Here is a 12,322-nt window from a genome sequence, read left to right as displayed (position 1 = left end):
TTCATATATGCATATTGCTTTGTACCATTTTAAAGTTGAAAAAATTATAAGTTGAAGCATTGTTAAGTCAGGGGCCATCTGAACCCAAGAGTTCAAGAAGACAAAAATCTAATGTGATCTGGACAGAACTCACAGAAATATTCAAGTGAAGTTCTTAAGAAAGTGACACTGAGCACGAGAAGAGTAGAAAAGAAAATGAGCAAAGACCTAGAGACAGAAACAGCATACTGTGTTTATGGGAAAGTGGAGGACTTAGCTTAGCAAATCTTCTTAGTAAGATTTTGGCTTATCTATAGCAAGATCTGATTGGAGAACTTAGGTCAAATTAGACAGTTTTAGAAACCAAGTGGGGCTGCTGAAACATCCTTCTGTGAGCAATAGGTCATTAAATGAAGCAATGTGTCTCATGATACACTGATAAGTAAAAATAGGCTTAAAACAACATGAATAATAAGATTTTCTAAAAATTAACCAATAAACAAAGCCTATAAGTCTTTATGTATTTATATAAACAACAAAATGTCTTGAAAGACACATACTAAGATTAACAATGATTAGTCTCACATGTAGAATTTTTGGAAGGGCTGATAAGTGTCAAGGCAGAAGCAGGAGTAGAATAAAAAATGGCAAGTAGATAGGAATAATTTTCTAAAAAAAAAGTCATCATTCCTAATTTTAAGTGAATAGGTAATTTTGATTTTAATAGTTCAGTGGCTAAGACTCTGCGTTTCCTGTGCAGGAGGCCCAGGTTCCATTCCTGGTAAGGCAAGTAGATCCCACATGCCACAACTAAGACCAGGCACAGCACCCCTACCAAAGGCTTTAACTATAGTTTTTATTGAAATAATCACAAAAATTGAAATAACGCCTTGTAAATAAATAACTGACATGCATAAAAAACACAGAATACATGAACCAAGTTACAGCAATTAGTATTCATAATGAAAATGCATCTGAGGAAATTTTAGCAGCACTGTCCCAGACTTCCTGTAGATACAAAGTTTCTTGGGGAAGCAAATCCCACTGCTGGCAGTTCAGGACCCTAAAATTTTTATTGTTTGACTAGAATATTTTACATATTCTACAAAACTTATAAAAACAACAGTGCAAATAAGTAAAACATTTAGGTGTATCACCTAAAAATCTACATCTGAAATTGCCTTGCACTCCTTCTTCTACCAGGACAGGGATAACAGTGTGGTTGTTATAACCTGAGTATTTAAGAGAAGTAGTTTTTTTCCCCTAAATCAGAAATCTGGGAGTGTTAAAAATGAGCACACCATTTCTACAGAAAGAAAAATAGATAATGAAGATGAATGAACATCTAATCATTAATTTTAATATAAAGAAATAGATGAAGTAGGTATAATAAAATCTTGTATCTGTTAAATCTGATGTAGGATGGGTATATGGAATTTTCATAGTACTACAGTACTATTCTACTTTTGTGTATTCTGTAATCTTCTTACAAAATGCTTGAACCAAAATAAATTTCAGCTGCATCAAAAATTTAAATGATAAAACAAAAATCACAAAGTAGTAACAGAAACAGTGAGAGGATTAAATAATATTGAAATAGAAGAGACAAAGAGTCATAAAACACTGGCAATTCTAACTTCATAAAACAGCTCTTCATGAAAAGATGCATTCTATTATTATAGTGAGATTAATCACATTAATATTACCATTTTCACCAATCAACTGGATAAATGCCTAACTAAAGGGTATAACACAAAGTGAGACGTACATGGAAGGCAATATGCCTTATCAAAATTAAAATTGCAAATATCCTTTTACCCAGTTGGAGAAGGAAATGGCAACCCACTCCAGTATTCCTGCCTGGAGAATTCCCTGGACGGAGGAGCCTGGTGGGCTACAGTCCATGGAGTCACAAAGAGTCCGACACGACTGAGTGACTAACACTTATACTTTTCACCCAGTAATTCTACTCCCAGGATTTTACAAAATAAATCTGCACTTGTGTAAAATGGGTGGATACTCATACACAGCAGTGTTTGAAATGGCATAAGATTAAAACCACCCAAATGTTCACTAAGCGAAGGCAGTTAAACAAATACTGGTACATCTACATAATGAACTATCATGCAATGATTAAAATAAGGAAGCTCTTTATGTACTATCAGGAAATGAATTGCAAACTAAATTACTTTTAAAAATATACTGCAGATGGACGACAGCATGTATTTTTTAAAGGGGGGAGGGGCAGCAATGACATACATATGCATTTGCTCAGAATGTCCCAGAATGTCTTAGGAAAGATACACTAGTATTGTGAGGAAGCTTAGGAGGCTAGGAATTTACTGTGTATCCTTTTGTAATTTTAGAAAAAAGCATGTAAATATCTTATTATTCAAAAAATAAAAAGAACCGTATTCTTGCCCCTCTTCTCCCAGCCTATATACATACAGGCTTCCCTGGTGACTCAGATGGTAAAGAATCCACCTAGAATGTGGGAGACCTAGGTTCAATCCCTGGATTGGGAAGATCACCTGGAGAAGCGAACAGACACCCACTCCAGTATTCTGGCCTGGAGAATTCCATGCACAGAGGAGCCTGACAGGCTATAGTCCATGGGGTTGCACATATATACAATATTATATATATGCTACATATGTGTGTGTGTGTATATATATATAAACCACACACACATATATGTACTTATTTCGCTGCAGTAGGTCTTAATTAAAGCACACAGGATCTTCATTGTGTCATGAGAGATCTTCACAGCTCAGATTCTCTAGTTGCCGCCCAAGGGGTTAGTTGCTTTGATGCATGTGGGATCTTTACTCTCCTTCCAAGGATCAAACCCATGTCCCCTGCACTACAAGGCAGATTTTTTAACCACTGGACAATCAGAGAAGTCCCTGGATATGTTTCAAGTTTTCCACTTTAAAGTATGATATCCACTCCCAGTGAGCAGATACACGAGGTAAGAGTAAGATTAATTTATTTATGATTTATCAAAAACTAATCTAATAACAGTAAGCATACCTGAAAGCAAAAGACAAATGATAGTATATTTTTCTCAGTTTCTCCTACAACAGGAGAAGGCATAGTTACCTCCAACTTCAAGAAATTGATGCTCCATTTTGGGCCAACACTTAAACATAAATTTTAAAATAAGTAACTCTCATATACCCAATACTCTCCTGCTCCTCATGGCAGGAAGGCACAATGCTAATAAAAGCAGTAAGAAAATCACTTCAATTGATGAAAGGCTAAAACTAGCAGGTTAACAGTAAAGTTAAGAAATGTATGGAGGGTTCTTGGCAACACAGCAAGAAGACAGCCTTAGAAACACTCCTGTGACAAGCTCTAAAAATGACAGATCAAATATAAACAGTCTTTTGAAATGGATCATAGAGATCACAATGAAAAAAAAATTCAGAAATGTAAACAAGCAACTGTTGATTTCCAGTGATTAGTGTAAAAGTTAAATATTAGGAAAAGATGAATCATAAATAACAGAAAGTTGTTGTAGCTATGTTAACAATTACTCATGACGAAGGTTATTCTACAATAAGAGGTTAAAGTCATTAAAAAATAACAATTTTAAACTTTTATGTACCTAATACTGTATTCAAAATACGAAAAGTTAGCAGTATTACAAGAAATAGACACATACATATTAGAGGAGGCAACATGCAAACATTTCATTCTTATTCATTTTTTTAAAGTTTATTTACTGGTTGCACTGCAAGGCATGCAGGATCTTAGTTTCCCAACCAGGGATCGAAGCTCACTCCCTGTCCTAGAAGAATCTTAACCACTAAACCACCAAGAAGTCCAGCAAACCTTCCTTCAGTCAGTTCAGTTCAGTCGCTCAGTCATGTCCGACTCTTTGCGACCCCATGGACAGCAGCACACCAGGCTTCCCTGTCCATCAACAACTGCCAGAGCTTGCTCAAACTCATGTCCATCGAGTAAGTGATGCCATCTAACCATCTCATCCTCTGTCATCCACTTCTCCTGCCTTCAATCATTCCCAGCATCAGGGTCTTTTCCAATGAGTCAGTTCTTTCCCTCAGGTGGCCAAAGTACTGGAATTTCAGCTTCAGCATCAGTCCTTCCAAAGAGTATTCAGAAGTGATTTCCTTTTAGAATAGACTGGTTGGATCTCCTTGCAGTCCAAGGGACTCTCAAGAGTCTTCTCCAACACCACAGTTAAAAAGCATCAATTCTTGGGCACTCAGCTTTCTTTATAGTCCAACACTCACATTCATACATGAATACTGGAAAAACCATAGCTTTGACTAGACAGACCTTAGTTGGCAAAGTAAGGTCTCTGCTTTTTAATATGCTGTCTGGGTTGGTGGTAACTTTTCTTCCAAGGAGCAAGGGTCTTTTAATTTCATGGCTGCAGTCACCATCTGTAGTGACTTTGGAGCCCAAAAAAATAAAGTCTGTCACTGTTTCCATTGTTTCCCCATCTATTTGCCATCAAGTGATGGGACTGGATGCCATGATCTTCCTTTTCTGAATGTTGAGCTTTAAGCCAACTTTTTTACTCTCCACTTTCACTTCCATCAAGAGGCTTTTAATTCTTTTTCACTTTGTGCCATAAGGGTGGCGTCATCTGCATATCTGAGGTTATTGATATTTCTCCCAGCAATCTTGATTCCAGCTTGTGCTTCTTCCAGCCCAGTGTTTCTCATGATGTACTCTGCATATAAGTTAAATAAGCAGGATGACAATATACAGCCTTGACGTACTCCTTTTCCTATTTGGAACCAGACTGTTGTTCCATGCCCACTTCTAACTGTTGCTTCCTGACCTGCGTACAGGTTTCTCAAGAGGCAGGTCAGGTGGTCTGGTATTCCCATCTCTTTCAGAATTTTCTACAGTTTATTGTGACCCACACAGTCAAAGGATTTGGCATAGTCAATAAAGCAGAAATAGATGTTTTTCTGGAACTCTCTTGTTTTTTCGACGATCCAGGGGATATTGGCAATTTGATCTCTGAATCCTCTGCCTTTTTGAAAACCAGCTTGAACATCTGGTTCACGGTTTACATATTGATGAGCCTGGCTTGGAGAATTTTGAGCATTACTTTACTAGCGTGTGAGATGAGTGCAATTTTGCAGTAGTTTGAGCCTTCTTTGGCATTGCCATGAAAACTGACCTTTTCCAGTCCCGTGGCCACTGCTGAGTTTTCCAAATCTGCTGGCATATTGAGTGCAGGACTTTCACAGCATCATCTTCCAGGATTTGAAATATCTAGCTTTATTTGTAGTGATGCTTCCTAAGGCCCACGTGACTTCACATTCCAGGATGTCTGGCTCTAGGTCAGTGATCACACTATCATGATCATCTGGGTCGTGAAGATCTTTTTTGTAGAGTTCTTCTGTATATTCTTGTCACCTCTTCTTAATATCTTCTGCCTCTGTTAGGTCCATACCATTTCTGTCCTTTATCAAGCCCATCTTTGCATGAAATGTTCCCTTCGTATCTCTAATTTTCTTGAAGAGATCTCTAGTCTTTCCCATTCTGTTGTTTTCCTCTATTTCTTTGCATTGTTCACTGAGGAAAGGAAGGCTTTCTTATCTCTTCTTGCTATTCTTTGGAACTCCGCATTCAAATGGGTATATCTTTCCTTTTCTCCTTTGCTTTTTCACTTCTCTTCTTTTCAGAGCTATTTGTAAGGCCTCCTCAGACAGCCATTCTGCTTTTTTGCATTTCTTTTTCTTGGGGATGGTCTTGCTCCCTGTCTCCTGTACAATGTCACAAACCTCCGTCCATAGTTCATCAGGCACTCTGTCTATCAGATCTAGGCCCTTAAATCTATTTGTCACTTCCACTGTATAATCATAAGGGATTTGATTTAGGTCATACCTGAATGGTCTAGTGGTTTTCCCCCTTTCTTCAATTTAAGTCTGAATTTGGCAATAAAGATTTCATGATCTGAGCCACAGGCAGCTCCTGGTCTTGTTTTTGCTGACTATACAGAGCTTCTCCATCTTTGGCTGCAAAGAATATAATCAATCTGATTTTGGTGTTGGCCATCTGATCCATGTGTAGATCACATTATGGAGTCACAATGCAATTAAAAGAGAAAAGAATTTTTTAAACCGTATTTGTACATTAAAGCTTCTAAATAATTAATTGGGAAAGAAAAAAATCATAATGAAAATTAAAAATACTTACAAAAAAATAACCATAAAAATTGTGGGATGATGCCAAAGTAATATACAGAACATTCAGATTTACCTTTTTATGTTAGTAAAGATAAAAGGTTGAAAATGAGAAACCAACTTGAGTTAAAAAGCACAGCAGAATGAAACCCACAGAAAGTGGAAAGAATAAAGATAATGATTACACCTATACAAAAAGGTTTTCCAGCTCTGTTGTACTTCTATTTTACTAAGACTGAGTACGTAATGTTAAGAGCTAAAAATCTAAAACTGTTACTTTTAGGCTATCGTGTACTGTCCATCATGATTACTTTTAGGTAAATCTATTTGCCATAACTGTGATGGTATGTCCATAAAGAAAGCTCATATAACTGAAAAGCTACCAGCATACAGGTTTCACAGAAAGAGAAAGATGATCTTAATAAAGAAGAGGTGGTAGAGGAAACAGGCAGGAGTTAGGCTGAAAAGTTAAATAAATGATGCAATGATGATTAACTCAAGAAGGTTCAATCTACCACCCTTTACTGGGCTTCCCTGGTGGCTCAGACCATAAAGAATCCCCCTGCAATGTGGGAGACCTAGGTTCGATCCCTGGGTTGGGAAGATCCCCTAGAGAAGGGAACGGCTACCCACTCCAGTACTCTTGCCTGGAGAATTCCACAGACAGAGGAGCCTGCCAAGCTACAGTCCATGGGGTTGCAAAGAGTCAGACCCAACTGAGCAACTTTTACTTTCACCACCATTTACTAATGATTTACTACTTGCAACTGTAATAGTGCTTATGCCATTTAACTAACCTCAAAATGTTGCAAAGCGGTCATTATTAACCCAGGAGGAAACCTGGGCTCAGAAAGGATAATTTAACTGCTTCTGATCATATTTCAGAATGTAGCAGAATTCAGGTATAAATTCAGATCTATCTGAGACTGTCAACTGTTACAATCAGTAACTATTCCAATATTGTCATTTTAAAATGTAGATTAATTAATATAAATTCACACAACAGCTAGAAAACCAAACAACACCTCAGTAATTATTTTAAACATTTACTGAATTTGAAAACATGTTATCTCACAAATGGCATTCTGAGTGGTCCTTTGTTTTAACTTATGCACTTACTGTAAAGGACACTTAATGATGCTATGTTTTTGGAGACTAGATAACTGAGGCTTTACTGTACTTGAGAAATACAGTTTTGAAATTACATTATATAAAGGTTTCATTATTGTAAATATTATCAAGTACTAGAACTCTTTAACCCATTTATTAAACATTTATGTTCTTTAGCTTCTTTAACTTTTTGTTCTTATATTTATTCTTGATTTATTCAGCTGAGCCAAATACTTTTACTAACCAAAATTATTTCAACAAGTACTTTAGCAGTTTATTACTTTTGAGGACATTGTAAGTTTCAATGTCTAACAAGTCTATTACTAAATTGCAGATCTGTCTGAAATGTAAAGATCCAATCCTCTCTCCTCAAAGCTGTATGGTTCATAAATGACAATTTGGGGTGAGTAAAGTGGCCAATTTTTAAATATATAAAGAAAATATAAAATGACTCAACCAATAAGATTCAACAAAAAACCAGTATGAATTAATTCCAGTCCCAAACAAGTTTCCCAACTACCTAGGTATTAAGAAAACCCAATAACCAGACCACTGTATTTCCAATCATGCCACTTAATTGTCAGTTAGTATATACATGTCAAATATCATTATTATAGCAACTGTGTACTGCTATAATGCAACAACAAAATTAAAGAACTGCAACACCCAAGCAAGCAAGACTAACAAAAATATCAGAGTACCATCACTGGAATATACCGTCAAAGAATATAATTTATCAACTTAGCATAAACTTCATTCTATCTCTATTTCTGGCTGCTTCTCGGTATAAGCAAACCTCAACTGTCCAAGGAGAAAACTGTCAACACTGCCAGGTAGAAACCGACATAATTTTTAAACCTCAGTCTGATTTCCCCTTTTACTCATTACTTCTTTTATTCATCTTATTCTAGGTAAAAGGTGCTTTACATTCTTCTCAATGATGAAAGATGAAGAACATAAGAATACTGTGCAATGCAACCAAGTCGAAATATATATTGCTCTATTTCATCAGTTCCATTTTATTAATACATGGCCAAGAGTTCAATTGTACTTTCAAAACAGGTACTTACCTATTAAAAAGCAAAACAGTGAGGTGAAGGATAACATCTCTACCACTGGACACTGTTGGCTTCATTGTCTGAATATATCTGAGGGCTTGTCTGTGCTCACCCTGACTCATGAAGGCTTCAATAATCTTTGAATGTTGCCATGACACAGGTTTTGCAGTAGCCGGGTGAAACAGAAGATCCAAACCACTCTGCAAAAATGACAATGAAAACTGGTAAATTAAATACAATGCTTTGCACTTTGAAAAAAAAAAAAAGGAATATACTAAACCTATGCAAATTAAAATAAAACCTGTTTAAATATATCTGAAAATATCTACTTTACTGTATATTTTATTTTAAATAAAAGCCTTATCAAAAGCCTCATACTTTTGAGATCTTGTCAAGTGAGTATATAAAATCTTTCCATCACCAATTTCATACATCAATGTCAAATTCTGGCTTCTCTGGTTCACCCAACACATCAAATATATCTGTAACATAAAAATGACTATATTTGCACTACTGGTAATTGTTTGTATGTTATTTAGACAATAAGACTCTTGGGGTTCTAAACTATTTTATCTTTGTATATTCTTGTTGCCTGAAATGGTGCTTGGTGAAGGTACTGATTAAACTGAATCCTTAAAAAACCTCCGGAAGTAGACTGTGCCATATCTTTAATGTTAAATGTATTTTTCCTAAAATTCTAATAGTTTACAAAAGTTTAACATTCTAAATGAACTATACAGACTTACCTCATAGTCATTATGATCTATCAGCCAAAATCCTTGAATAAGTTTAACCTGGCCCCAAGAAATGGCAAAGGCAGTTGGAAATGATTCAATGGAAGTATCCGTTTTGTTTGGAAAGGAATACATAATATCAAGTAGCAAATAAATAGTCTTTTAAAAAAAAGAGGATTAAGGACAATAAACAAAAAGAAAAACTCCTACATATATATCTGCAATAGGTAACAACAGAAAGTATCAGAAAAAAGGCTTAAGACAGTTTTATTAAATGTCGGTACAGCCAACCCCACAACCAACTTCATTCATTCTGTATTAAGTACCACCACAAAGGTACTTTGTCCCCTGGAGGAAGAAATGGCAACCCACTCCAGCATTCTTGCCTAGAGAATCCCCACAGACAGAGGAGCCTGGTGGGCTACAGTTCATAGGGTCACACGTGCCTGAAGCGACTTAGCACACAGGCACCACAAGGAGATGAACTAAAGCATACTTTCTTCACCCAAGTTAGCAGATTAACAAATTTAAGAAACAAAGCCACAGATGAAATTCCAGTTATCCAATAAACCCTGGCAGTTTAAGCAAACACATTATTTATTTTATAAATTATGAATAAAACTATGCATTTTGACTAAGAAATAGACTTTAGTACAGAAATCTTATTTAAGAGACCACATAATGCATTCCCATCCAGCACATAAAATCTCATAGAGAATGACCACATGCTAGCAATGTTCTAGAGCTGTCTTTAACTTCGGGAATGTCTTGGACACATTTGAGTCTGATGAAAGCCAAGAACTGTATCTCTAGAAAAATAAACATAAACATTTTGCATAGTTTCAAGGTTAACGAAAGACCATCTGAATCCAATCAACAGGTCCTGGATTAAGAATCTTTCCTTTAAAACAAATTCAAATGTGAAATTGACATTGGATTAGATGCATAAGGGTCCTACTACTCTGACATTGTATGATTTTGGTAATATGTGAATTACTTGATAAAATTTTAAAGGATACAACAGAATGCTTGCTTGCTTCAGTAATGTTGTCTAGTAGGTATATGTCAAGTAACGCCTATTAAAAAAAAATTTAGTGCATTTTACATATTCATTCATTTATGTTCCTTGTTTTTCCCAAGCCCATGCCAGGTATGAAAAATCCAATTAAGCATTCCTCTCTCTCCCAGCCCAGCTTTTGAGACTAAATGATACTGTGTTACCGCGAACCTACATGTAGACTCGTAGGAGGATATTTTCCTGTGCCTCCTTCGTCCCGTTTCCACAACTTCTCTACTCGATCTCCTAACTGAGAAACCATTCCATCAATCATCAAGCAGTCAGGGTTCCACTTCCCTCTGCAATAAGGGCAACATTAAGGATATTGAGCATTAGTTCTAATTATTATTATCAAAACAACCAGCAGCCAACTCTTAAAAGTAACGACCTCAACTATCAAAGGCAGAAGAAATTTGAGGACAGGATCCCATCATGAGAAATCTGGACATCAAGTAAAGTTAGTCAGATAAACCCTGAAGAAGCCTCAAGTTTGGTTATTAGCCAAGTCAGTTAGTGAAGGTCAGGTTCCAGGGGAAAAAGTGGTCTAGTCAGCAAAATGCTGTTTACTTTTTACTACCTTGAGCAAATTACCAAAGAGCATGATATCTCAGTATAGAGAAAGTAAATACTGTAGCTCAAAGTCAAAAAGTTTTACTTTCAGTTTTATCACCTGGACTAGTTTTTAAACCTCAATGCTAATTGCTAAGTCACTTCAGTCGTGTCCGACTCTGTGCGACCCCATAGATGGCAGCCCACCAGGCTCCCCCATCCCTGGGATTCTCCAGGCAAGAACACTGGAGTGGGTTCCCTTCTAATATTTATTATTGAGCACATACAGGTGATAAGCAGATACTGACCTCGTCTGTTTCCTCATCTAATATTAATAACAACAATAGCAGTTACTAATTATTGGATGAAATTTTCTTGAATAAGGCATTGAAAGAAAGATATTTTATTTCATCTTTATATTTACTTTATATTGACTTTATAATTTGTGACAAATAGGATTAGAAAGTTTATCCAACCTGCTCAAGGATATACACTTAGGAAATAACAGATCTAGAAATTTTAAATACACCTTATAAATTTCCCAAGTCCACGCTCACTATCCTAGATTAGTTATTAGTTATTCTAATCTAATCCTTGATTAGATTCTGGATCCTCTAACTATGCACAACTTTGTACAGGTTTCCAAGTGATTCAGACAACAAACCTGGAATCAAGGTTTGGGAATAATTGCTCTAAATGTTATAATCCCCTCTACAATTCTGTCATTCCAACTTGAGGAAGAAGGCTATTTATAATTCCAAGGTAGAGTCAGGCTGTAAAACATTACTCTTTTTTTCTTTTATTACTTTTATATCTTTATTTCAAAGGACCCAACCACATATGTATTTAAGGGGAAGGGGGAGTTCATATTTAAAGAAAAGAGAGAAAAAGGCAATAAAGAAAAAAATGGATAAAGTGCTGAAATGCAAATGTTAATGCAAAGAATGTAAAGTAACTAACATGATATATTTTCAGCTTTAGTAACAGTTGCTTCAAGTCTTCTTCTGAATAAGAATTCTCAGGAAAAATGTATACTTAAATTATAGAATCTCCGATTTAGGAAATAATAAATAGCTGTGTTCAAATTCTAAAATAAAGATGTAAACAGTAGGTCAAGGCAAACACTACAACTAAAATAGTAATGCTGGTGACAAATTCATATACTTTACTGAGATTTCCACCCCTTTAATCTTTTTTTTTATAACATAATGAATTCTATTCTGAGAAAGCTTTGATTTCTTATACAAGTAACTTCTAAAATGGTTTTTGAAGGCTCTGGATGTACTATACCTTGATGAACGCTCACACTTCTGTCGACGACTGGTGTAGTAATTCTGAATTACGGGGTAGTTGTAGCATAACCTTGACAACTGCACAGCATCATCTAGATGTTTCATAAGAGTTGGAAGAAAAGCTAGTAATATTTCCAAAACACTCCCCATAAACTTAAGGTTACATAATTGATATTTTACTACAATTTTATGATATTCTTTAAATTGCAGGCTTCTTAAAGTAATAAAAGAACACTTTATTAACAGACGCATAAATGAGAAAACCGAGTGTCTCAAGAACGTCTTGTAACAACAGGATGCCAGTTAAAGACCCTGGAAAAACTATTTCAGAAAATTATTTTACTCCCTTAGGCACAAATGATAATATAAA

At 35.8% G+C, this 12,322-nt stretch overlaps 1 protein-coding gene across 6 annotated transcripts in view; it reads right to left on the bottom strand.

Moving 5' to 3' along the window:
* AHCTF1 (AT-hook containing transcription factor 1) overlaps window positions 1-12,322 on the bottom strand; it is a 95,366-nt gene that overhangs the window by 31,177 nt on the left and 51,867 nt on the right. For all 6 annotated transcript variants that reach the window (XR_009729904.1, XM_061382436.1, XM_061382432.1 and 3 more), the window contains exons 17-21: window positions 11,951-12,044; window positions 10,287-10,410; window positions 10,074-10,130; window positions 9,067-9,213; window positions 8,333-8,520 (exon numbers count right to left, since the gene is read on the bottom strand). Coding sequence is in view for 5 of the 6 variants with exons in the window: in XM_061382436.1 (XP_061238420.1) it covers window positions 8,333-8,520; window positions 9,067-9,213; window positions 10,074-10,130; window positions 10,287-10,410; window positions 11,951-12,044 (610 nt within the window). In the remaining variant the exon portion in view is untranslated. The remainder of the gene's footprint in view (window positions 1-8,332; window positions 8,521-9,066; window positions 9,214-10,073; window positions 10,131-10,286; window positions 10,411-11,950; window positions 12,045-12,322) is intronic.

This window comes from Bos javanicus, chromosome 16, assembly GCF_032452875.1.
Source record: "Bos javanicus breed banteng chromosome 16, ARS-OSU_banteng_1.0, whole genome shotgun sequence".
NCBI classification, from domain to species: domain Eukaryota; kingdom Metazoa; phylum Chordata; class Mammalia; order Artiodactyla; family Bovidae; genus Bos; species Bos javanicus.
Note: the sequence above shows the minus strand (reverse complement) of the source record. Positions and strands in the feature narration are given on the sequence as shown.